This window comes from Oryx dammah, unplaced genomic scaffold (genome assembly GCF_014754425.2).
Source record: "Oryx dammah isolate SB20612 unplaced genomic scaffold, SCBI_Odam_1.1 HiC_scaffold_23, whole genome shotgun sequence".
Taxonomy (NCBI): domain Eukaryota; kingdom Metazoa; phylum Chordata; class Mammalia; order Artiodactyla; family Bovidae; genus Oryx; species Oryx dammah.
In genome coordinates, this window is record NW_024070207.1 from 40,290,571 (window position 1) to 40,316,382 (window position 25,812).

Sequence of the window (25,812 nt, forward strand, 5' to 3'; positions counted from 1 at the left end):
TTCATAGGCAAACTGAAGATCAGAGGTGTGAGCCACAGGGGGCATACCTCATTAATTCGCCTCATCAAAGCAAGGCCTTTTTGATCACGTAGGAAGGTCTGATCATCCACTGGGCTCACTAGGCCCTTACATGTAGCAGGGACGTGGGGAAGATGCTTCCCCAGCCCAAGACTGAGCAGGGGACCTAGATCTAGTGGGTCCTGTCTTTTCACTAGAGGATCAAAAGAGCAGAGTTTCAATCTCCATAGGTCTCTACCATCTGTAAACCTCCTTGAAAATATGGGAGGGACAATTCTCCCCCTGGATGGTCCTGCTGCCAAAGACTGATTTCTCTGAATTCCTAGGACTTTCAGAATTGCTCTTGGTGGCCCCAGTCATTCTCAGGCCCAAAATCCTTGCCGCTGGGCTCTTGGCCAAGATCCTGAGCTCTTATCTTTTTTTGCACATATCCCCTGTGAATTGAAGATACATTCCTCTTTTGCAGGAATCTGCTTCTTGGAACATCCATATTTTTAGAGTGAAATTGAATAAATAAAAATAGGTTGTGCTTGCTGTGTGCTAACCACTGTTCTAAATGTTGCCAGTATTTACTGTTTCATTTTTCATGACAGCCCTGTTAAGGTTAGGTACTCTTTTTATTTCCATTTTAAAGATGAGCAGAGCCATGGAGAAGTTAACTAATACGTGCTCACATACAACCACTAAGTGGTGGAGGAGGCAAGAGTCAGTTCTAGACATTCTGGCTCCATAGCCCATGCTCTCAGCTACTATGCTGTATTCCTTTGAAACTTGATAAAACATAACCCCATATTAAACTCAGGGAAAATTCTATGTTATTTGTCTTAGAACAATGTTACTTGCTCAAACAATCTCATATAAAATTAAGACTTGATTTTCTTTTGTGGAAACCTTCCAAAATAGTTATGGTGCGGTCTGAACCATTTCATCTGAGTCCTTGAGTACAGTGATCGCCATCACCATTCGTTTGGGTTTTCCCACCTCTGACAACCCGGTCTTGTTTACATTCAGTCTGTATTCATATTCTTTGATTAACATACCACTGGAAAACTAACAAGAAGGTTTGAGGTTTGAGGTAAACCTGTGATGGCTTCTGCGCCTCTAGCTGTGGACTCCTCCTCGGGCTGTGTTGGCTGGACCTTGTGTCACCATCATCCTGCCTGTGTGCTGGCCGCCAAGTGAGGCTTTCAGTCTTCTAGAACCCCATTTGGCCCTATTGCCTGACAAACTCTAAACTTCCTGAGTGAAGCCCAGATCATGGCTGGATGCCTGTCCTGCCCCTGTGCTCTCACACTCACTTCTGGGTACCATGACCACCTCCAGAGAACCACTCGTGTTTGCAACTTCTACCCTGAATTGTGGGGCTTCCCCTCTTGGGAGTTGAAAGAACCAATGCAGAATGAAAGGATGTAGTTATTCCAGTCCTTTGATGCCTGAAGACAGGTTGTATGCTACTAGTGAAGATATCACACCCTGAAACAGGGCTCATAAGGTGGTATGATCACACCTCTGGTCCCAAGTAGCAGAATTAAGAGTAAGGAGATGGAAGCTTATTTGATTTGCTGTTCTTTCCTGTTACATCAGCTGGCTAAGTTATAGGCTAGGTTCATGGAATGTTTAGCTCTCAAGCATCTATCAAAGGCTTGAAATGTCCATAACAGGTGGGGGCTTGGTAAATGCCAGGACTTAGCATGATTGAACTGGTGTTTTGAGTCATGGCACATGGCAACATGGAACTAAAACAGATATATCACAAGTGGCTGGTAGAAATAGACTGGAAGAGAATTTTAACACCTAAAATATGACAAAGATTTGTCCTTACGAGCCTCTCAGTTTCATGAAGTGTTCGTTTTCTTCTGATCAAGATTCTGTGTTTGTATTCTATATTTCCTTCTAAAATTCTTTCTGATTTTTCTCACTTCCTCTTTGTTTCCTCTTTTAAGTGACACTTCAAATATATATATTTAAATCTGAGATCATCATAGTGGCTCACTTTGAAAATCATTTCTTCACTGTTGTCCTGATGGTGATTTCTGGTTAGAAGGCCACAGAAACACCTCTAGGATGTGGTTAGGCTAGTTCCTACATCTTGGTGAGAGTGTAGGAGCAGTATGGGAAGGGGCAGACTTTGGGGACAGGAGACATTTAAAACTGTTACTAATCATGGAGTGACATTTTCAAAAATCAAATGGCAGAGGCCATGGCACGTGTTGAAATGCTTGATCTGTGAGTCTTAGATGGAAATTTTCTGAGCCCTGGTGAATTGTGAAATGAACAGGCCTTCACAAGAGTGAATGAACATTTTCAAGGTGCTCTGCTAGTGCCAGGGTATTCTGTTCCATGTATTTTATCTCACTTGTAACAGATCTTCCCCTTTGGTAGCCACCTTTCTTGAGTGGAAGCTTCCCCTTTGGGGAGGAAAAATTCCAGGTTCACTTTCATTTGGATCTTACCTGATATAATTGCCCCTTGTATGGTTCTGGGGGTCCCCTTGTTTTATTCTTTGACCGGTTGTGACACTGAAGCAGTGACTTTGCAAAATTTGGCTTGTCAGTAAGAAAAAGTACTCTTCTCACCCTAAAGATTGACAGGAACATGAGATGGCAGAAGTTGTCCTGGCCTTTTTCTGGCAAGAGCACATAGGACAAGAAATACTCTGGAGAGCGCAACATTGAATCACACCATGTCTCAGAGCATGACTGGGTGCCTTAATCTCGTGGTTGGAGTCGCTCAGGAAATTGTTGGCGGAGGGACTGGGGAGCCTGACAAAGTTAAAACTTGCAGTGTATTAATGTCTTAGTAGCAGGCATGGGGAGAAGAAGAATGGAAGAGAAAAGGTGAAAGTAGTGATAGGTTCACAAATACTCCATTTCAGGTTGTTATCAGCCTGTTGTCTCTGGCTGGACTCACGGCCAAGTAACTAAACCTGAGTAAGTTTTCCAATCTCTTCAGTAAAAGAAAACTACAGTAAAGGGAGAAGGGTCACCACAAGCCAAGCCGTGAGTGAGGAACTCCCAAGATGTGGGCCAACTGGGTCACTGAATTCGCCATGTTTGACTCTTAGGTTGCACCCCTTTGAACTTTGGAAGTTTGATCCTCCCAGAGTTGTTTGTGAGGTAGAGATTCTGAGGTTCGATTGCAGGGTGAGAATCCCCATGAACATGATTCCACCTGACCTTACCCTCATCCCTATTTCTCTCTCAGCTTGACACGTGGGATCCCATTAAAGGGGCTTAGTTGTTGACATCTCAGAAGAACCTTGTTATAAAGCCCCAGATAAAGCGCCACTCTTCCCCACACTGGCTCTGCCTCCCAAGTGCCCCATCGATTCCCTGATCACCCAGAATCACGAAGGACCTCAGAAGGGTGGTGGCCTCTCCCCATCCAGTGCACCTAAGCTATCCTTTCAGTCCTGTGCCACAGTGGCCCTTTCAGCTCTCCTCTCCATGCCCACTGCCCAGGGTGCTTTCATGCAGGTTGTCCTCCTGACATCTCAGGGGAGAACCACCGTTCCCTGTCAGAGCCCCTTCCTGCTTCTGGAGTGAGTGAGCAAGGAAGTGAGGCGGTGTGTACGATGGCTCCCTTGGCTATATGCTCCCGCCCACTCTGGGCTGCGTCCTGCCTCTGGAGTGAGCCTCACTCTTCTCATACCTTTGCTCACACTGTCCCCTTTCTTGGAATGCCCCCTCCCCTTCTCCGTGCGCTGCAGTCTCCCCCATTCTTCAGAGACCAGGGCTCATGTCATCACAGCCATCTAGCCTTGTTCAGTCCCCCAAACCCGATGTGATCTCTGACTGTGATAAATCTTGATACCACTTTTCCATCTGTCTTGTCGTACTCAGCGTGCCATGCCTGGCCTGCTAGTCATCTGTATGTTGATCTTGGTACACTGCACAGGAAGGGCTGTCTCTCATTCTTTGTGACCAACAAAATATTTTGCACTGCACAGTGAGACATGTGTTCAGGAAGTGTTATAAAGTCAATGAATGGATGGGGTGGTGTTATCTACAGCTGGAGCCAAAGGTAGGTTAGATGTAAATGCAGAGTGGTTGGATGGCAGGAGTGTGTAGCTAACCTCTGAAATGGCTCTCGGGTTCTCCTGTGAGAGGAGACTTAGACGTTGTGACGTCCAACACTCACCAAACAATCATCCTGATGTTTGCTGGAGCAGGAGAGGCTGAAAGGCCTGAAACATGGCCTTCGGGCGCTAAAGAGATTTGTTCATCAAACACCAACCAGCTCCACCAACAGTACATAAAGGTGCTTTGTAAACAGTGCAGTGATTGTTAAGGATGTTGGCACACATCATGCTGTTAATATGTAACAAAGGTGGCTCAGACGCTGAGTAACTGTCAAGGTTTCTGAACCACTGAACCACCTGCTCTTCTTACTGAGAAACTGATTTTCACCCAGCAAAAGGCCTTCTCTGTTTTGGTTTTGTGAAAGTTGTAGCTTTGTGACTTGAGGACATGGGCAGTGGGGACAGATGTCAAAGCAGATGGTGGTTATACCTCATGAATTTTTTAAGAAGGCAGAGTTCACCTCCTTGGTGTAAACTGCAACATAAATGCTGTTGTCATTGCTCGAGTTCCCAGCTCACTCTGGCTTGTTGGAGTTGACTAATTAATGAATGGTCAGAAAGCAGTTCTCTTGCTTCTGTGTTTTTCCTTGTGTTTCAGGCAAAAGAGATTTAGGTGTATTTGCTTATTTTATATGGCTCTTGGTCTCTCTGTATTGTGTTGCCACCTTTGACAAGGATCAGGCGGATAAAGGAATTACTCTTCTTGCCCTAGGTCCTGGGGGCCCAGTGCTTGGGCTTCTGAGCTTATTGTTCAGAGCAGGCCAGACAGACATTTAAAAATACCTTAGCTCTACCTAAAAATACACCTCACTAAAATTGAAAATTTAGCGTTTGTAAAGGTTAATAATCCGATAAAATAAGAGCATTTCCTCTGAGTGAAAAGTTTGAGTTTGTATTAGGGGTGCGGCATAGTTCAACCTGGCCAGTCTCCCTGCCAGAATGCAATCAGCTGAGATAAGGAGGAGGCTGTGGAGGCATGGCGGGAGGGCAATGTCACTTCCTCTCTTTCCCCAGGCTTTTTTTGTTGTTTTTTTTTTTGACACTAATGTGTAATAAATCTGCCTGTACTGTTTGCGACTTTATTGTTATGTCATTTGACAGCCAACTAGGAATTATTGATAGTTTTTGCTAACTTTTAGAAAAACTTCTCTTTAAACATTTGAAGAGCATAAGAACCATGAAACCCATTGGTTCATTCATCATGAAGCATGTATTGCTTACCTGTGGGATCCGGGAACAGGAAGCCAAGTAAAGCATGACCCTGGCCCTGGGCCTGCGGGGAGGAAGGGGAGGATGCGTGAATAGGGTGAAACCAGTGACAAGCACTAGATGAGACATGGCATGACCCAGAGTGAAGGTTGTCTCCTTTCTTAAACTTCAGTGGCCAAGGCCACTTTTTAGGAATCCAGGTGGGACTGTGTCTCCGTTTCATATGTGTCTTGATTAATGCTTCTCGTCTTTAAATTCAGTTTTTTAACACAGAGCTTTCATGGGGAGCAGATTGGGGAAGAGAGTAGGGAGAGTGGGGTGGGGAGCATGGTTGCTCTTTTAAACAGGGTGGCCAAAGAAGATGACACTGCAAAAGTGCCTTGGAGCAAAGCCTTGAAGGGAGCAGAGGAGCAGCCATGAGAGGCTCTGTGCTGAGGGAATGGCTGTGGGGACCTGAGGTGCGGTGTGTCTGGAGGGCGTGAGGCTGAGGGGGGCAGGGGTGAAGCCAGAGAAGGGTCAGGACAGAGGTGGGGGACCGACTCACAGACCATCCTCAGGACCTCAGGTCCTCCTGGAGCTCCATCCCAGTGACCAGCCTCCAGCCAGCGGATGCCCCATGAAGCCATTAGAGCATGTTAGGACGCCATGTTTTTGTCCCTATTTCTACTTTGACTCTCCCTGGCAGTGAAAAGCAAGAGATTTTGTTTATAGGACAGTGTCTCTTCCTTGGCGTACATAGTAGGTATATGTGCGTGTATGCCGCTGCCTCCTGCCCCACGCTGACTCTAAGGAGATACGTGGCTAGAATTGCCCTCTTCAGCATTCTGCTTATCTCTGGTGCAGACCAAGGAGGGCAGAGATAATGCCCTTGATCTGTGTATTCTTCATGTCTAATCCCTTTTAATTACACTGGTAACATAAGTTTATCTCTTATAGTTACTTTTATCATTAACAGCACAAAAACTCTCCAGAAGACCAAGTGCAAGCTCTTTAGGCATATAAAGTGGATTAATGAGGGTGGCTCAGCATTAAGGTATGCCAGGGCTGAGTCTAAATTTTATTCCGGTACAGGGATCACTTTCTATGTGGCCTCTCTGGCTCTGGAGCTAATTTGGATGCTGAGTAGCCCCACAGGTATTTATATGTAGTGTTTGGTATTTTTACTGGGTCCTATTCTTCTCCCTTGGATCACCTAAAATGGTTAAGAATTTTCTAGTGGGATTAAGGTTGTGATCTCTGGGGAGGGGTGGGCCATCTGCTCTTGGTTATTTTTGTGTTAGCCACTTCCCCTTAAATGTATGTTCACAACTGAGCCGAAGCCTTATCAGCTGGGCTCAAGGGAAGACTGGCGTAGGTGCTGCTCCGGAACTCGGTGTCTGAGCCATGGCTTCCCATAGACACTCAGGTAAAAACTTCATATTCTTTATCTTCTAGCAAGCACAGTTTTATTCAGGCACTGAATCCATCATTGGTCTAAAAGATACTTTTCAATGAAATTATTTTAGTCTTGTCTAAATAGTAAATGTCTAACTTATCTCTTTTCTGTCCTTGCCTTCTTCGACTGCTGTTTTCAAGACAAAAGATTATTCTTACTCAAGTAAAATCATCAGTTTGAGTAGTTTATTTTTTAATATATAAATACACTACTATATCGTACAGTTTCCAGGACATCTTATGAAGCTGGAGGAGACTGTGAGGAAAGAGGTTTTCTTTGTTATTAGGATTTTTTTTTGTTATTTATAAGATACAAATCTTTATCTTGACAGTGCTATAAATCGAATTTAAAGTATTTGGAAAAGATCAATCAGATACAGAGCTGGAAGGAGGAAGAGTTATAACTAAGAAAGTCCATACTGACTTAGCCATACCTTCTCCTTTTCTGAGCTGTGTTTTGAGTCTTCCCGAAGAAACAGCTATGATACTTTTATATGACACGTAGATTATTAACTGTTCTCATCAGAAAAGGGGTCAAAGCTTCAGACCTCTGGAGCATCATTATCATTACAGTGAGAGTTTTCCTGACATTGAGAAAGCCCTTTGGCCATGGACAAGACTCCCGAGATAGAGCCAAAGGCCTGAAGGATGGCCAGTTTCCCCAGAAACCCCAGTTTTCTGGAGTTAGCCTGCTGCTTCTCTCTCCTGCAAAGCCAGGAACGTCACTGTGGTTCTGTTGCCTTCTGCCTAAGTAACAGTTCCCTTTCTTAGCAACCAGGCACTTTGTGCCATCTCCCAGCTTCCAGATTAAGGAGCAAAGTAATTACCAGTGGCAGTCTTTTGGAAAAAACATTTTTGAAAACTTATAATTGACTGTCAATATTTAAACAATGGAAATACTTTTAAACTTCTCTTTTGGTATTTTAAAACAAATACACTATAATGGAATGCTTCCCTGGTGGCTCAGACAGTAAAGCATCTGCCTGCAATGTGGGAGACCCGGGTTCGATTCCTGGCTCGGGAAGATCCCCTGGAGAAGGAAATGGCAACCCACTCCAGCACTCTTGCCTGGAAAATCCCTTGGATGGAGAAGCCTGATAGGCTACAGTCCATGGAGTCACAAAGAGTCGGATACGACTGAGTGACTTCACTTTCACTTTCAGTTTGGCATTTTAAAACAAATACACTATAATGGAATGCACTGCTTTAGGGAATCAGTATGCAATGTCTTCCTTGTTCCCAAGTGTTCAAGAGCAGTCTGTTTTTCTCCCCACCCCCAGGAGCCACTTCACAAACATGGCACCACACGCCTGAGATTGTGGTAATCGGCCAGCATACACTGTCTTTGGGTGTAGACAAACTAGTCAGCTGTAGCAATTGTTCCAGTGGACCTTGAATGTGTGTTAACTGGTAGAGTTAACTCCCTGTTTTATTTACTAATTAAATGACAGAATAGGGAAATATATTTCAAAGGTGACACATTTATAAATATGTTTCACCCAACCTTGGGTTTTTAAATGGCACCAAATCCTGACATTACTTTTATGTAAATCTGAAGGCTCTGACTCTGACTAGACAAACTGCTGGCACCGTCTAGATGATTTTTTAAATCAGGAACTATTTTACTAGTTTATTTTAATCAGAACTCATCTTCTGTTGCATTAGGTTCAGAGGTCCGTGAAAGCAGTTGAGAAAGAAGTGCTCACAGAAAGAAGCCCCATAGTGCCCTGAAAAGGACTTTGTGTGGACAGAGTAGAGGCTCTGATGACTGGATGGATCATAATCCATTTTTAGGGACCATCCACATACTGAGAGGACCTTTCAAGGACAAGAACTGATGATCCTTTTGTATTGAATACTTACCGTTTGCAAAGTTCTGCAGATTTCATTCCTTACCCTTTGGCCTTTAAAGTTGTGGATGGGGCAGATGGGAGGGCAGTGAAATCATGTAGCTCCCTTTCCAGGCCGGAATATAAAGGGAACAGTGGGCAAGGGGGTGAAGACCCAGTGAACTGGCTTCCGGAAATCACAGGAAGGTGGTAGTCAGAAACCTTGTTCAAGGGTGAAACTGAATGTTTTGTAGTTTGAATGACTACCAAACAACCGCCTGCTACTTTGCCACAACTAGAGAAACGGAAAACACACGTTCTGTTGGCTGCCAGGTCAGCGGGCCTTTCTCTCCGGTGTGAAAGGCAGAATGTGCTGCACATATTGTGTGCGACGTTCAGAAAAGCTCTGTGTCAGAACAGAGCAGTTCTGGGGGAGGATCTGTCCAGGGAAAGTTCAGGGGCACGGAATGTTTCATTGGACCATCTCTACACAGCCCCCTCCTGATCCCAAGTGTCATCTAAAACTGGGTTACCTGTGACCAATGAGCCAAAAGAGGAATTGCAGGCATTTTGGAAGCCTTCTGAACGTGGTCTGTTTGTAGGGCAAAAATGACTTTCTAATTTTCTGTGAAATTCTCTGAGAGCCCATTTTTCAGTGGTGACCCAGGAGCCCGCCCTGCATGGGGTAGGACCTCTGGGTGTGCAGCTGTGGCTGCTGCATAAGCCTCCCTTTCATCAGCTGAGGCTTCGCTCTGTTGAATGTTCTCAGGAAAGCAGTATACCCTTTCTTTAGAAGCCAGCATTTATACATGGAGTGACTAATGTCCTGTCCTGGAAATAGCAATTAACAGACCAGAAATAACCTACATTTTTTTCCCATTTCAGTTGCTGTTCATTGTTTATACTGTATATTATGCCACTCGTGGAAAGTACATAGTTAGAAAAATGCTACCTAGTCATAATATTCACTTTTTCCTTAGATATTCTTATTGTGAGCCACTTGGGCAGGAGAGGGATAATGAAGATTAGCAAGAAATCCCTGAGAGAATATGTATAAAACAGAAACAAGATTATTAAATACAAATTGTATCTTCTCTAATGAGAGGTTTATAGTAAACAAATGTTGTGTAATGTTGTATTTCTTGTATGTGTACATGATTAAATTGAAAGCCCAAACTTTTTATTGAGATATTGAGGTTTATATAGGGCCCTCTTATCATGTTGGATATAGTTCAGGAATTTTCTGAAAGAGGAAGCTTGTTTATTAAGTGAAAAATGATGTGTCTTTTGAAGCAGGCATAGCGAGAAAGTCAGGCTACCATCTTGGAATAAATACTAAAATTTGATCACCCAGTCACATTTCCAGCTACATTCCAAGTGGCTAAGTCTATAAAGGACTGTCACCTAGACATCAGCACCTTAGAGTCCCATGAGCAGTCCCTTGATTTTCTAAAACAGAAATATTTGTTATTAAATGTTTTTAATAAAAGGGGTTTTAAAAGCTGAACAGTGATAACTCACCTCCACCTGTCAATCCATAGGCACAAACTGTGGGACTCATGTCGCCTGGGCCCTGGATCGGGTCTCCAGGGCTGCTAGTGCACTTGCGATTGTTCCTGTGACAGAGGAACCTCACTAGCACACAGGGGTGAAGGCCACACTGTGAAGTGAGATTAGTCAGAGATCTCCCCTGGGGCACATATGTTCTGGACATGTGTTCTGGACAGGCAACCTTGAAGGAAAGGATCGTTCTGATGTTATGTATCCAGTGTTTCATCTTTTGATTGATGACCTGCCCTTTCCTGATAACAGCAACAGGCCAAGGCAGAGAGATCTGGAAATTTTGGAAGGTTAAAAGGTTTTGTATTTCACAAACTTAGAAATTGATAAGGAGGTAGAAAATTGTTCCCTAAGAGCTAAACGCCTAAGTGGATGTCATTCACTAAGATTAAAGAGGAGATAAAAATGCCATCTTCACCATTTTTTCCCTCTAGTCTCTTATTTCTAGCAAAGGGGAAAAAAGGAAAGTGTAGAGATTTTCTCTCATGAAGTCAGATCTTCACGGTGGATCATTTTGGTGGAACCCACAGATCAGAGTGTTTGCTGTCTTTTAGGAACTTCTGTCTGTCTCAGCATTGTCATTTATAAGCCACTTTCTTAAGAGTTGTTAATCTATTTGATGACAAGTAGTAACAATATTTTGCTCTTGTGCACATTATCCATATTTTATGCAGAGTTCTGTTGTGGTAACTATTTCTGCAGCAGGAATGTATTACCCCAGCTTCTACCTAAGTATTCTGCATGAAGGTTTGAAATACTTTTTGACCAAATAATCATAAAGTTAGAAAAACACAAGGTAATCTCATTCAGGTTGCCCAAGTTCCACTTATTTGGATTTATTGCAGAAAAGTACTAAAGTTCGTGAATTTGACATCGACATTGTTAACATGCTTCAAGTATTTCCAGCCTGTTTACTTATTAGGCAATAAAGCTTGCATTCCTAGAAGTGCCTATTTTATCTTGACAAATGTGTTTCCACACACATGAAAAAGGCTCGAGTCAGCTGTGGAAATTGTTCTAAAAGGGTATGCCCTTTGAAATCTGTCACTCCATCTGGATACAAACTCTCTGAGTTTAAGTATACTGTGACGGGACATATGAAATAACCCTGGACTTTTCATCCTACAAGAAGAAAAAGTAATGCCTACAGTGGGGATTCAAAAACACCAAGTGGTTGGACTTTCGAAACTTAGTGGTACCATTAACCAGGGGTTGATTCACTGAATTTTCCTTCTGCTTGGTTTACAACCGTGTACTGTAGGTGTGAACAGTTTCACTGGCAGAGTCTGTTTTCAACATACTCTTGTTCTGCCGTGTTCATTGCTTAGCCATGGATTATGGATTAGTTCATTGGGTGCCTAAAAACTCTGAGCTAGTCATGTTCCAGAACTATGAAAATTAACCAGTGAAGAACTTGGCATTGGTAAAGTAGTTATTTGAAAGTGTGTGGTTTTAAGCTTGGAAGGGCTTGGCAGCTAAGATCTTAATGGTAGTGTGGACCACAGTGGTTTTCCCTTCTCTCAAAAACCTCTACATAGAATTTACTGTGTTTTCTGGTAGTCTTTTTTGGTATGACATGAATATCTGTATTTTTACCATAAAGCTAGGACTCAGAAATACCACGAGATAGACCCAGCCCTTAGGTGGGTCTGTGTATGGTACTCTGGGATAGAAATATTAGAATCCATTTCTATTTTGGATGATATCAAAAGAGAGTGAGATATATTAAAATGAGTTGGGTGCAAACTTCTATAGACTTTGATAAGAGAGAAGGAGGGATCTTCAAATATGGTCCAAGAAGATAGTCTGTGAAGGACTAAACCCGCCATGGTTACTAGCCACACAGGAAGCCAGTGCCGTGTAATCTTACAAATTCTGATTACCTGCCAAATGGCATTTAGGAGCCACTGATAATTTAATTTCCTGGCACTTACTGTTACTGGAGATTTATTTGCTTTCTCCATGAAGCTCTTAACAAGAAAGTAAATCTTTGTTGAGTGTACAATTTCAATATGGAAAAGCTAATAAGACAAGGATTTTATGTGGCTTGTGAAAGGCCAACAAGAATGAATTAAGGAGAGTGATTGTCAACATTTTATCCTTGTGACAGGCACTCTGTCCCATGTACACAGGGGCTGAAGACAGTTTAAAATCTCCCTGAAGTACGCAGTGTGTAGTTCAAGGAGATAGACCTGGTTTCATCGGGGCTCTGCTTTTCCTTTCTAACCCAGTTATGTAGGGGGGCACCCCAGTTTTCTTTCGGGGGGAAAGTACCAGTAAGAACTTTTCTTGGGTCTCAAATCTCTGAACTGTGACACAACTGTCCCAAGCCCCTGTCTTCATAGAAGAATGTTACTCCTCGTCTCCAGTCGCCAGGTGTCTGGAGAGGAGGGTCTGTCTGTGGGAGCTGGAACTGCTGGGGTCGGGGTGGGCGGGGGAGGCGAGCACCCGCCCTTGTCTGGAGGCTGCTGGTTCTGAGTGAGAGTTCACTGCCTTCCCTGGCGCTGCTCAGACACAGGGTGTGGTTTCCTTAGCTCACTCTGCTGTTTGGTTGCCTGTGGCAACAGGATCCAAACAACATGGACATGTGTTTGTATAAAAAAAAAAAACTGGGAATGAGACCCAAAGTGGGAGTCCGGGGCTGTTCAGTTAGCGGAAGAGCTACGGTGAGTACCGGGCAAGTGCTTGTTCCTCTTCCCTCCTTTCTTTCTAAATTAGTCCTGGGATGTTCGCTCACACAGTAACCATGTTTGTGGGTAGCTGGAGAAAATAGTGTCTGTTTTTGTGTTTCCTGGGCAAATTAAGTAATCATTGTCTATTTACCAATGTAAATTTCTTTTTCAAGGAGAGAGGAAGAAATTAGCATATGCTTACAAAAGTTGGGAGCTAATAGAAACTCACATTTGTTACCTTTTAAGTAGCAGGATTCAGAGTGCTTTTTATGGGCTATGACTTTGGGTGGGGAGGGGGCAAGGGGAGTTGTTCATAGGAACAAAGTGGAAGGGGTTCTTGGAATAATCAACTTAAAATCTTTTAAAAGTCTTTTTTGCCCAGATTATACTTTACAGTTGCAATTTTTTTTTAAATAAAGCAAATGTCCTAAATCATATAGTTTATTAACTATATTGATCTTCAGATGCTCTAACGAAGGGGAATTTGATTTTGGCTCATCTCAAAACCAAACGTCACTGTGACAAATAGTTTTCAATTGCAAGACTGGCTGGTACCTATGGAGAATGCCATTTTAATAAGTCCTCTTTTGCCTGAATGCTTGGGCTTCAAAAGTTAGTAAAGTATCTTGTCATAATTCTTAGGATTTTTGTAGGGATTAAAAAGTACTCTGGCATGTTTAAAATAAATGCAGACATTTAAACTAAATGACTAAGTATTGCTTCCATGCCTAGCATGGTCCAGAGTCAGCAGTAAGTTTTTCTTTAGATGAACTGAACTTTGCAGCTAGGAGGAGAGCAGGGCCTCCAGATGATACTCTCTGTGCTGAGAAAGTTGGGGAGGGTGATGGGGCTCCTGGTTGGGTCTCTAGTGAGGGTCTGGGCACCTCCCTCGACCCAGAGCAGTGTGTCCTTTGGTATAGACCGGCCTCCCCTCTCCAGCCTGCCCCATCCCAGCCCTGCCCTTGCTCATCAACCGCGCCCCCGCTTCAGAGTGCCAGGGACTCATGGCAGGATGCTTTTGTTGCGGGTGTCTTGGTGAGGTGCCTGTTGCCTGGGTCCCGGGGTGGCCTCCCTGGAGCCCCTCAGGCACACTCCAGCCTAACCCTTGGCTCTTTGTCCCTCCTGTTCACCCCCAACAGGTCCTTCCAGCTATAAAGTAGGCACCATGGCTGAGAAGTTCAACTGCCACTACTGCAGAGACAACCTGCAGGGGAAGAAGTACGTGCAGAAGGACGGCCACCACTGCTGCCTCAAGTGCTTTGACAAGTTCTGCGCCAACACTTGTGTGGAGTGCCGCAAGCCCATCGGCGCTGACTCCAAGGTAGTGGCGGCTGTGGGGGGCAGGTGGGCAGGGCCGGGGGATGTGGATGGGGTCCTGGCCCTTCTGCTTGGGCTCTGGGCCGGGGGCAGGGGCACTGTGTGGTCTTGAGGGAGGGAGGTCTTGCTTACCATGCCCGGCTACTGCTTGGTTCCCAGGAGGTGCACTATAAGAACCGCTACTGGCACGACACCTGCTTCCGCTGCTCCAAGTGCCTCCAGCCCTTGGCCAGTGAGACCTTCGTGGCCAAGGACAACAAGATCCTGTGCAACAAGTGCACCACTCGGGAGGACAACCCCAAGTGCAAGGGCTGCCTCAAGCCCATCGTAGCAGGTACCAGCCACACTCGGCCCCGGGGCAGCCAGGGAGGAGGCCCTGAGGGCAGACGTGGCAAGGGGTTGCTTGTGGGGATGGGGCTGGAGCCGCGGGGAGCCGATGCTGGAGTTCAGCGTATATATGCACGCATATATATACCTGAATATATGTGTACACATATATGCTTGCACACACGCACACACCTGGCAGCTAAGAGAACACTGGAGAGAACTGTCTGTGGCAAGAGAAGGAAGTGAAAAGTATGTAGCGCTTTCTCATTTGGGATAGTAAGTGATCGAAGCATGCTTCTTCCTTAGGGTGTAATTCCGGGTCACATTGCATCTCTGTATCCACAAAGGCCATGGGGGTGGGGGAGCGGGGATTCAGGCATCTGACCCTAAATCACTACGGCCGGGGTTCCCTTCCTGACAGAGTCTGGGTGGGCATGACCACATGGAGGATGTGGTGGAGAACTCCCCGCAGGTAGGTGAATGGAAGCATGGGGCCACGCACTGCAGGGCCTGCATTCTGTCCACTCTGGAGGGCCCAGGCAGCACCCCGAGTGGATGCAGCCCCCTGCAGGGCACTGCCAGTGGGGCTACCCCTTCGCTTCCCCCTCCCCCCACAGGAGATCAGAACGTGGAATACAAGGGCACTGTCTGGCACAAAGACTGCTTCACCTGCAGCAACTGCAAGCAAGTCATTGGGACAGGAAGCTTCTTCCCTAAAGGGGAGGACTTCTACTGCGTGACTTGCCATGAGACCAAGTTTGCCAAGCACTGCGTGAAGTGCAACAAGGTGCGTGTCAAGGGAGTTCTAGCAGTGTTTGACAGTTTGCAGAGCACTTGCACATACACTCTCCCCTTCCATCCTCACGACAGCCCTGTGACGTAGGAATTATCACTCTGTGGTAGTAGAAAGCAGCGCCCAGGCCAAGGCAGGCTGTCCAAGGGCACACTGGCTCTGGAGGCCGGCCTCCTGCACCCAGTTGCTATGTAGTAACCTTGCACAGGGGCTCATCTTCTCTGAGCCTCAGTGTCTTCAACTGTAACTGGCGGATAATAATAGCACCTGCCTCCCATGGCCGTTGTGGTGATTTAATGAGATACTATAGACCAGAGCGCCCAGCACAGTGCCTGGCACGTAGTAGGCATTCAACAAAATGGTTGTTGAATCTGAATCCGGTGCTACACTCCCTGGTCTAGGCCATCACATCTGGAGGAATCACTTACCAGGATCAGCCCTGGCATGCCGATTGCTTTGTGTGTGTTACCTGCTCTAAGAAGCTGGCTGGGCAGCGTTTCACTGCTGTGGAGGACCAGTATTACTGCGTGGATTGCTACAAGAACTTTGTGGCCAAGAAGTGTGCTGGATGCAAGAACCCAATCACTGGTAGGCTAAAGAGTCCTTGCTAAGTCTGCCAGGCTAGGTTTTGCGCATGGTAACCATCTCTCATTTTCCTACGTCGTCGGTTTCATCCACAAAGGCCCCAAAGAATGCCCTTCTCCCCCTGCCATTGTGGTCCCGAAGGCCCCCAAGTAGTTTGGATTCTCCCCCAGGCCAGGTTAGCCTTTGCAACACAGAACACTTACAACTACTGCCGACTAACTTACGTCGCTGCCGGAGATCACAAGCCTGAGACCCACGGCCACGGGCAGGCACTGCGCAGGGTGGGGGGGTGCTGGGGGAGGGAGAGGAGCACGGTGGGCTTGGGTGGGGGAGGGGGGAGGAGGGAGGCCGGAGAGTGAGAAGCTGGGATGAGAACACCCTGTAGTGGAAGGCTAGCTCAGAGGTGCGAGTGGGCAGTTCTTTTGCGATCAGGAGCCGAGCTAATCACTTCATTCCTCATCTCGCGGCCGCGGTCCACGTGCCCTGGGCCCTCTCCCCCCTCCCGCCTCCAATTTTCCCATCTCCCGGGGAGCCTTGAAATGTACATTTGAGAAGACTTTTGCCATCCTCAGGGAAAAGGACTGTGTCAAGAGTGAGCCACCCAGTCTCTAAAGCTAGGAAGCCCCCAGTGTGCCACGGGAAACGCTTGCCTCTCACCCTGTTTCCCAGCGCCAACCTCCGGGGCAGGCATCCGGGTGGAGAGAGGACTTGTCCCTCGTGGGTGGTGGTTCTTTATAGAAAAAATCGAAGCTTAGCAGCTCCTCGAGGCCCGGTAAGTGCACACCCCACAAACAGCCCAAGTTTGCCTCCTGGTGGCCACTTTGATGCCATGGCCCTGACCTAAATCAAAGAAACTGGTTGTGCTGGGAGGTCGGTGCGCATCAGTCACAGGGCGATGGCGGTGGCTGGGGATGTGGGTTCTGGAGAGCAGGGGGGCCCTCGGCGGAGCTCTGGCATCTTCTCAGGTCCCGGCGGCGTGGGGGACTGCACGGTGGAGCGGGTGGCCGGGCGCCGGGCGGATGCAGCCTGCGTGCTTGTCGGCTCCATGAATGGGCAAGGCGGCGCCTGCCTGCCACCTGTGTCCACTCAGCTGTTGCTCTTGTGTGCTTCTGTTTCCTCCACAGGGTTTGGTAAAGGCTCCAGTGTGGTGGCCTATGAAGGACAATCCTGGCACGACTACTGCTTCCACTGCAAAAAATGCTCCGTGAATCTGGCCAACAAGCGCTTTGTTTTCCATCAGGAGCAAGTGTATTGCCCCGACTGTGCCAAAAAGCTGTAAAGTGACAGGGGCTCCTGTCCTGTAAAATGGAATTTGAGTCTTGTTCCTTGTGTCCTTGCCCTCTGCCCAGCACCACCCATAGGGCAAGAGTGGCCTTTCACCTCTTCAGAGTTGCTCCTTCTGTCTTTTCTCCCATTTTACAGTTATTACTTGAGTTAAGGGCACACAGTGATCATATTAGGATTTAGCAAAAAGCAAGCCTGCAGCAAAGTTTATTTCTCCAGAGCTGCAATTAGGAAACAAATACTTAGGTAGGTTGATTCTTCTGCATGTTTATCATAGAGCAGAAAAGCGCTGACCATGTAGCTGCTTAGTGATGTAAGCAAGAAGCCTAAGAGATAAAGCCCCACTGAGATACCTCTTGTGGCTCAGCTGGGACCCACGTTGTCATCACACAACACAAGAGTTGCAGCGGCTGCTCCAACTCAGCTGCTCACCCTGTTCTGTGAGCAGAAAGAACTTACTGAAATGCATGGTTTAAATAACTTCCTCATCAAAACCTTCTGTTTTTCGTGCTTTCAAATAACTAATCCGAATTTCCAAAAAATTAACATTTGAATTTAGCTGTAATTCTCAACTGACCTTTTCCCCTGTACTAACGTTTGATTTCCCTGTGTGGCGTGTTTTCTGAGCGTTCCTATTTTCAAGCATGGAACGTGCAGGTGATTTGGAAAGTGTAGGCAGATCTGAGAAAACGAGCCTGTTTCAGAAGAACATCATCACAGCGAATACTTTTGGAAGCTTAACAAAACTAACCCAGCTGTCCTTTTATCTTTTTTTAATTAATAATTCCTTTGTTTTAATTAATAGCAACATAGTTTATGGGTTTGGAGACTTGCATGAGAATATTTTAGCCCCCTTATACGTTCCTACAGTTTTGAATTCATCCTACAGAAGTAACCATAAAACTCAAGACGGGTAGGTGAGCAGGCACCAGAACTGTCATTGACATGGATATGACATTTCCCAGCAGTGACGAGTGGAATCCCTTGTAACATAGTACTTGTCTGCTCTGTGTCGGTGTGTTAAACAGGCCTGCCAATTCCCTTCTCTTGTGATTCTGAGGACTGTTCCTCCAGAGCTTAACTGGCTCTAGAGGAGCATGGAGGCCACTGTGCCCACAGGCAGAACCAGAGTTCCACGTAGTGCTTACCTGAGTCGCAGGATCCCCTATTTACTGTATTCTAGCTACAATGTTATATTACATAGTATAATGAGACGATATCAAGAGTACACATGTAATGACAATGCATACTAACATTCTCGTAGGAGTGGTTAGAGAAGCCAATGCCTCATTTCTACATTTTGTCATTAGCAATGATCATCTAACGGTTCCGTGTATCCTTACAGAAATAAAGCAGCATATAAATAACTTGCCTCCTGACTTCTAATTCTGCTTGGTGGAATTGTTCTAAGGTGATACTGCAGATCCAGAAACCTGAATGACTTTTCCTTCCTTCAGGGACATACTCAGTTCAGTTCAATTACGTGAATTATAAACAAGATAAAAGAAACCCCGTAACAGCACTTGGATCCAGTTAAGAACAATAACAATGAAAAACCCCATTCTGACCCAAAATAACATTTCCCAGATGTTGATCACCCTTAAAAAGAGCACATTGCTTTCCGTTGGCCAGGGGGTCGGCCAGAAAGGGAACTGCAGCTGAAGTGTGTTGAGAAGTCATCCCGTCTGTGTTCTGACTGCCTTTTCCTGTGCTGTGTGGAGCCCTGCTGTGCCTCAATGGCCACTCCTCCATTGCCAGGCCTCTTGCTCAAGGACACCGGTCATTTGGGAGGCTGCTCATTGGGGCCCCTCTGTCTCAGGGGTGGGGGAGGTGGAGATGGTGTGGACAGAGGTAGAGGTAGCTTCTAGATCATGGCTCATGGCCACACCCCTGAGGCTCAGGTTCTTGGGGCATCCAACCTGCCCACACCACGTAGTTGTTTGAGGATGGTGCCGGAGGCCCAGTGACACAGGTGTCTGCTGCAGGCTCCTCAGATGGAAGGACATTTCAGCTAAAGGCAGAGGTCTTCAGAGGAACTCTCACACCCGGGGTAATGAAAGGACAGAACGTGTTTGAAGCTAGCATTTGCCACGTTATGAATCAAGGCCTGTTTGTAGCAAGTTTTTGCTATGAATGGAGAACAGCCTCTTGTGTGTTTCCCTAGAGAAATTAGCAGTTAAAATCATTAAAACTCTTTATAAGTGTCTATTGGGTCATCTCCTGGGGCCCCAAGAAGTAGGGGTGAGGTGGGGAGTTGAGATGGTGGCCCTCTGCTTCCTAAAGGAGCTGGGTGATGGGCAGTGGCAAGGGCTGGAGCCCAAGGGGGCCCCAGGGGGAGACCCTGACACGAGTGCCCCCACCTCTGCTGCTTTGGCACAGGGAAATCCTAGGCCTTCACGGCACTGGTACCTGCATCTCTTTGACGGCATTCCCTCCCTTCCTGTTCTCACTCTTCATCTCACTGAACTAGTTCTTAGCTCCCCAGTCCACTGATGGCTCAATTACCTCTCTCAGCCCTTCTCATCTTCACCTCCACGAGATGCTACACCCACCCTATCACTGACCCCATCTTATCCTCAATGCCATCACCCTTTGCTTCCCATCCCACTCGGCATGCAAAACCCCGGCCTATGCCAGGGCTAAAGAGCTCTGTGGAGAAAAAGCTGTATGACTAGCCTGCACAGCCCTGCCTGAGGTCACCTGTAGCCCCCTCCACCCTTCCCGCCAATCCCAGGCTCCACCTTTGTCCCCCAGCAACAGGCCTGCCAGCATTGGGCCCCTAGATACTGCTTAACACTTGAAAAGCACCTTATACCACTATACCAAGGCTTCACAGCCAACACTGGCACCAGTGCCCCACTTTTCCACATGAGAAAACTGAAGGTCACACACCCCTGGGCACACCTCTAGCCCAGGCTATAAGGCGTATGACGCTGCCTTGCCATAGGGGAGAACACTGTCCACTACATCACAATGAGGGAGGCACCACGCTCAGTGCTCAGTAGTCCAGTTTAACAATGACAACCTAAGACTCAGGAGGAAGGAGGGGAAAGTCTAGCTACAGAATTTTCAGCAGAGAACCCTCTTCTCCTTCATAATGAAGGGGATCAGAGTATCAAGAACATAATCTACTTTTCGGTAACAAGATAAATTCTGCAGCCATACTGCCTGGATTCCAATCCTGGCTGCACTGCCACTTCCTAAGTATGAGACCTTGGGCAGGTCACCTAACTTCTCTGAGCTGGCTTCCTCGCCTGTAAAACAAGACAGAATTCCTACCTTGCAGAATCGCATGCACATTACATGATTATACAAATGCTTATTTATTAAGCATGGCCACTGACTGGCATGCAAGAAAAGCAACATCCAAGAAAACTATTCAACAAACATTAGCAATTATTTTTATCTCTAGCACCAAAGATAGTATATTACCCACTGCAAAAGCCAAGACTTTAGAATTAGACTTGAGCACCAGATCCTCTTTCTAGTTGTATAATATTGAACAAATACCCACCTCCACGAGTCTGTGTCCTAGGGAAAAATGAATACCCACACTTCACAGGGTTGTTGTGAGGGTTTAAAATGATGCCTGTCAAGTATCTGGCATGTAGAACATGTAACTACGGTTATTACAACAGTCTGAGAAATTATGAGACAAGCCTATCCAGGAACACTCAAAAGTAGACTGGTGGGAAGGGAGACCAAGGTCAAAGTGGTCTGCAACCAACCAGGCCTGTGAACGGTGGGTGAACGGTGGGGGCGGGAGGGGCTATTGGATATTCCCTAATAAGATATGCTGGACAGTCTGCCTTCAGGTTTGTGCTTCTTGGCACCAGCTGCTGCTACAGTTCTATGCCCATTTCTCAACCCTCTAGCTCCTGCCACAGTGAGTCAGTGACTCCTGAGAACTGAAGGCCCTCAGTGATTGGAGCCCAGCCTCCCAACTCACCACACCAGACGGCTCAGAGAGGTCCGTGATGTGCGCAGTCACCTGGTGGGCTTGCAGCCACCTCAGGTGGGATTCAGGTCTTCAGACTTGTCCAGCATCTTTCCAATGTTTTCACTGCATTTTTGTGGTTGTTGGGGATTGAAACTGCACACTAGGGAGGGGAGAGGGGTGATACTGGGAGAGGCCATGGGCCTAGTCCTCAGGGGAGTGGGCACCAAGAGGTTCTCCGGAGAGCAAGGGAAACGTGAGGTGAGCCGTGTGTCCCCAGAGGACGCCAGCCTACGGCAAGCTTGGGGGCCGGGTCAGTGTCCAAAACCTCAGAGCCGTCGGGAGGGCGCTATACTGGTGTTTTAGGTTGTGTGCTTACCAAGGAATGCCCTGGTTCAACAATCCTAGTGCATGGCCCGGCACGGAATGCCAAGTGGGGAACGGCTGCCACTATTCTCAAAGCACCAGATGCCACAGATCAGGGATAAACAAGGACCGCACCTTTATCCAACACAAAACCCAGTGGAGTAGAACATGTTTCCAGAGTAGAAGCTAAACATTTATGGGCAGATCCAAACAGCGGTTTGGCCACACACAGTAACAATGACATCATGTGCGTGTAACAGAGCACAATGACTGCCAGAGCACACACGCAGACTGTCAACAGCAACTGTTTTCCTCGTGTGGCTCACCAGATATGAGCTTTAAAAGGGATGTGCAGGGCGGAATGGGGAGTGACAGCTTAAGGGTCCTGGGCTTCTTTTTAGGGTAATGAAAACATTCTGGATCTAGGCAGCAGTGACAGTTGCCCGTTTTAAATGTACTAAATGCCACTCATGTAAATTTTACCACAGTAAAAAGAAAGATACTTTAATTACTGGCCTCAAATATGTCAGAGCCATCACAGGCAGGAGTAACAAGCACTGAAACAGGTGCAGGGAGAAAACCAGAGTTCAAAATTCACACCTTAATGTCACATGCGGTGGCACACTGCCAAACCACTAAGTAGCTGCAGAGGGGCATCAGAGGATGTGATGACTTTAACATACTGCCTGCCTGTGTTCATAGCTTGGTTACAAGCTGGTGTCACCTTTATACCACCTTCAGTACATTTTTTGCTATTAAAACATGAAGAAAACTTGCTTTACCTGCAAAGTTTATTGCATAGAGCACACATATGAAGGTTTAACAGTGTTTCAACGTGTGAAATTTGTGCAGAAAAATATCCGAAACACATTTTGTTACAATGATTGTCTCTGCCTTTTATATAAAAGAGATTGTGTATATAAGGTTTTAAAATCTAAGGCACCAAGCTCTGATCTATAACAAAGATAACAGTACTCTGAATAGGAAAGAACTAGGGAATCAGAAAGAATAACTACTTCCTTTTACTAATTCAAGACTGGTGGCTACAAAGGAAGATGGGCCTGCTTCATTTGTGACCCAGCAGAAAACTCATTAGCATTCGGACAACTAATCTGAATTCAAGTTTTAGTCAGTCATTTAAGCATGATTCAGTGGATTGCAGGAAACATATATCCTGTGTACACGTGTGTATACATGTGTGCATGTCCACTGGGTACGTGCTGTGCCTATCTACAGTGGGGACCGAAGAAAAACATTGCTCCTTTACACACCAGCAGCTAGTGGCTAGAGAAAGGCAAACAAATTTTGGTTCCACATCTCAAGCCTGAGTGTATACTGAACGGCAGGTCTGGAGAACATAAGCAGAAAAAGATTATGCATGGTAAACATGCAGAGGAATTGAACAAACGCCATCAGACAACAGCCAAATACCATCTTATGTACACAATAAAAATAACAAGTTTTTATAAACCTCAATATGTAGTTCCAAAATGAAATGCTGACAAAAGCAGGAAAGATGAAAAAAAAAATTACACCTTCTAGGACCACCAGCATTTGAAGGTACCAGTGTCTGTGCCCAGGACTGGCAGACTATGGCAGAGTTAGAAACAAACATACATTAATGATAAAATGTGATTTACTCTATCTTGCAACTTTCTGTATTTGTATATTAAGAACAACCCAACAAACCTTGTGTGAGGAATCTTGAGACCCTTAAGACCCATTATGTTCTCTCCCAGACTGAATGTGAATTTTTATTGCTAAATTAAAGCAATTGTTGGGGCTTCCCTAGTGGCTCAGCGGTAAAGAATCTGCCTGCCAATGCAGGAGACGTGAGTTTGATCCCTGGGTCAGGAAGATCCCCTGGAGAAGGGAATGGTAACCTACTCCAATATTCTTGCCTGGGAAATCTCATGGACAGAGGAGCCTGGTAGGCTACAGTCCATAGGGTTGGAAAGAGTCAGATACGACTCAGCAACTAAACAACTAAAACAAATTAATTGTTAAATGCAGTAAACATGATTTTAAGATTTCAAATAGGTACTGACAAAAAACTTTTCTTTTGGTGTAAGATTCTCTTAGCATTTTATATATGTTTAAGAGTGAACATTTTACAAAGACACACTTGATACACAAATGTGTTGGCACAAAAATACAAGAATGACAGACAATGGAGATTTTTACAGCAAAATGACATGACTCTTTACTTAGAACCCTTGCTTATAGGCAAGACTCAAGATGATATGTGTATCTTCTGAGATATGTTAAGATGATGTTTTTTTTTTTTTTTTGAGAGTCATTTTCTTTGCTGGGTTCATGTAGGAAGCAGAGAAATTTTGAAAGGTGGGCCCGGAGGTCAAAATCCAGAGTGGAGAATGGATTCTCTTCTAGGCTGGAAAAGGTTTACATATCTGAACAGAGGGAAAAAGAAAAGAAAGGTTTATTAGTGAAGATACTGGTTCCATACCAAGTGGATCCTCGCCCCACACTGAGGCCGGACTGGGACCCTCAGCAGCAGGCCCTCCACCCCAAGTTGCTGCCATACTGGTGCTCTTATAAATGCTCCCCAACCTCCAAATGGGTCGAAGCTGCCTCTCAATTTCAAACAGAGCTTCTCAAGGGAAGAAAAACCTAGACCTTTTGGTTTTGGAAACAGAAGTTGAGGGACTAATTCCAAAAAATTCACCAACCCTCTGTCCTAAATTGGAGAAGGCAATGGCAAAGCACTGCAGTATCCTTGCCTGGAGAATTAAATGTACAGAGGAGCCTGGCGGGGTACAGTCCATGGGGTTGCAAGAGTAGAACATGACTTGCAATGGCACCCCACTCCAGCACTCTTGCCTGGAAAATCCCATGGACAGAGGAGCCTGGTGGGCCACAGTCCATGGGGTCTCTAAGAGTTGAACACGACTGAGCGACTTCACTTTCACTTTTCACTTTCATGCATTGGAGAAGGAAATGGCAACCCACTCCAGTGTTCTTGCCTGGAGAATCCCAGGGACAGGGGAGCCTAGTGGGCTGCCGTCTACGGGGTCACACAGTGTCGGACACGACTGAAGTGACTTAGCAGCAGCAGCAGCAGCAACTATACCACCACCACCGCCACCCTAAATGATCTGAGTGCTGAAGAGCAGCCAGTGGATCAGGAGTGCAGAGGAGTCCACTGTTTGAAACAAACCTACTCTGTATATTAGCAATTGGTCATGTCATGAATGTTCTCAAAACTAACTAATGGGGGGGCTCTTCAACCTAGCTTTAGACCCACCACTGTCTTCTCCCTCGCCTCCAAAGTTACATGGTGCCAAGCCCTGGCACAGCTGGAAACAGAGAAGGGTTGTAGAAATGGGTGAAGGCCTTACCTGATGGAGCAGGCACAGACTGGCTTATGTTTTTGTCTGTAGGTGGCCAGTGACTCAGGCAGGATGTCATGGAGCCTCTCGGCTGGAGTTTTGGGCTCTCAGGAGGGAAACTGGACCCAGGTGGTTTTGCCTCTCTTGAGAAGTCGATAATTTGGTCGCACATCCACTTCTGTACCTCTGAACGGGAACTCTTGGCAGGTCCCACAGTGCTGCTGACTTCCGCCTTTTCAGTTTTTGCTGCTCGGTTGGTTGGTCTTTTGGTGGAGGATCTGGAAAGAGATATTTGGTTATAATCCTGACTGTCCCCAAACCAAGGCTTTGCCTGACAGAAGCTTTATTATTTTAATACACTAAAACTCAGATTCAGAGGATAACTGTGGTCCACAAGATTGATGATAGAAATAACTGAAGTTTAGAAGAGTTTAACCTTCAAGTCAAATTTAGCTAGATCATGAATTATCTGAGTTGTTTGGTCTCTGGGATTTAAAAAAAAAAATCAGTTTCCCCTTCTGAAATGGTGGTATTTATGGCAGAAATTGTGATGTCACTTTCAAGGTTACGCTATAAAATGGCTCCCAGATATCTTTCCTCAGTGGCAAGTAACACTCTTTTTCAGGCAATCACCCAATGAGCCTTCCTTTCTAAGAATTTGGTCCTGTTCTTCTGACCTTACCTCTGACCCTCAGTTTCCCAAATGTACAATGAATGACAACTTTAACATCATGCCCAGAGTTGCAATGGGAATTTAGACAGATAAAATGTCTGTTACACTGCAGTCACTCAACGTCCCCTTCCCTGATTGTATGAGACAACACTAACCAGTGTGAATAAAAACTCAGAATGGAATCAGGTATTTCTGGGTTGAATTTACGTTCTGCCCTTGAACTGTGGGATGCTGGGTTGAATAAGGCTCATAATCTCTCCATTTCTGTCTTCTTTCATTAAAAAATAATTTTGTTTATTTTTTAGATGTGCTGGAATCTGTTGCTACACGGGCTTTTCTCTAGTTGTGGAGCAAGGGCCACACCCTAGTAGTTGTGG

At 45.9% G+C, this 25,812-nt stretch overlaps 2 protein-coding genes across 23 annotated transcripts in view; one reads left to right on the plus strand and one right to left on the minus strand.

The window, feature by feature from the left end:
- The window catches only part of FHL1 (four and a half LIM domains 1), a 64,599-nt gene extending 46,123 nt beyond the window's left edge, over positions 1-18,476 (plus strand). For 3 of the 7 annotated variants that reach the window (XM_040266225.1, XM_040266228.1, XM_040266226.1), the window contains exons 3-8: positions 13,943-14,124; positions 14,280-14,454; positions 15,065-15,234; positions 15,642-15,828; positions 16,398-16,597; positions 16,950-18,476. In XM_040266225.1, coding sequence (XP_040122159.1) covers positions 13,969-14,124; positions 14,280-14,454; positions 15,065-15,234; positions 15,642-15,828; positions 16,398-16,597; positions 16,950-17,033 — 972 coding nt within the window. In that variant the 5' untranslated portion in view covers positions 13,943-13,968 and the 3' untranslated portion in view covers positions 17,034-18,476. Of the gene's footprint in view, positions 1-6,488; positions 6,714-13,942; positions 14,125-14,279; positions 14,455-15,064; positions 15,235-15,641; positions 15,829-16,397; positions 16,598-16,949 lie in introns of those variants that run through there. The other 4 variants (XM_040266230.1, XM_040266231.1, XM_040266224.1 and 1 more) reach the window with 3 other exon arrangements.
- Positions 18,477-22,185: 3,709 nt separating this feature from the next.
- MAP7D3 (MAP7 domain containing 3) overlaps positions 22,186-25,812 on the minus strand; it is a 35,789-nt gene continuing 32,162 nt past the window's right edge. For 12 of the 16 annotated variants that reach the window (XM_040266248.1, XM_040266239.1, XM_040266235.1 and 9 more), the window contains 2 exons: positions 24,772-25,040; positions 23,590-23,823 (listed from right to left, as the gene is read on the minus strand). In XM_040266248.1, coding sequence (XP_040122182.1) covers positions 23,816-23,823; positions 24,772-25,040 — 277 coding nt within the window. In that variant the 3' untranslated portion in view covers positions 23,590-23,815. Of the gene's footprint in view, positions 23,824-24,771; positions 25,041-25,812 lie in introns of all 16 variants that reach the window. The other 4 variants (XM_040266233.1, XM_040266234.1, XM_040266238.1 and 1 more) reach the window with 1 other exon arrangement.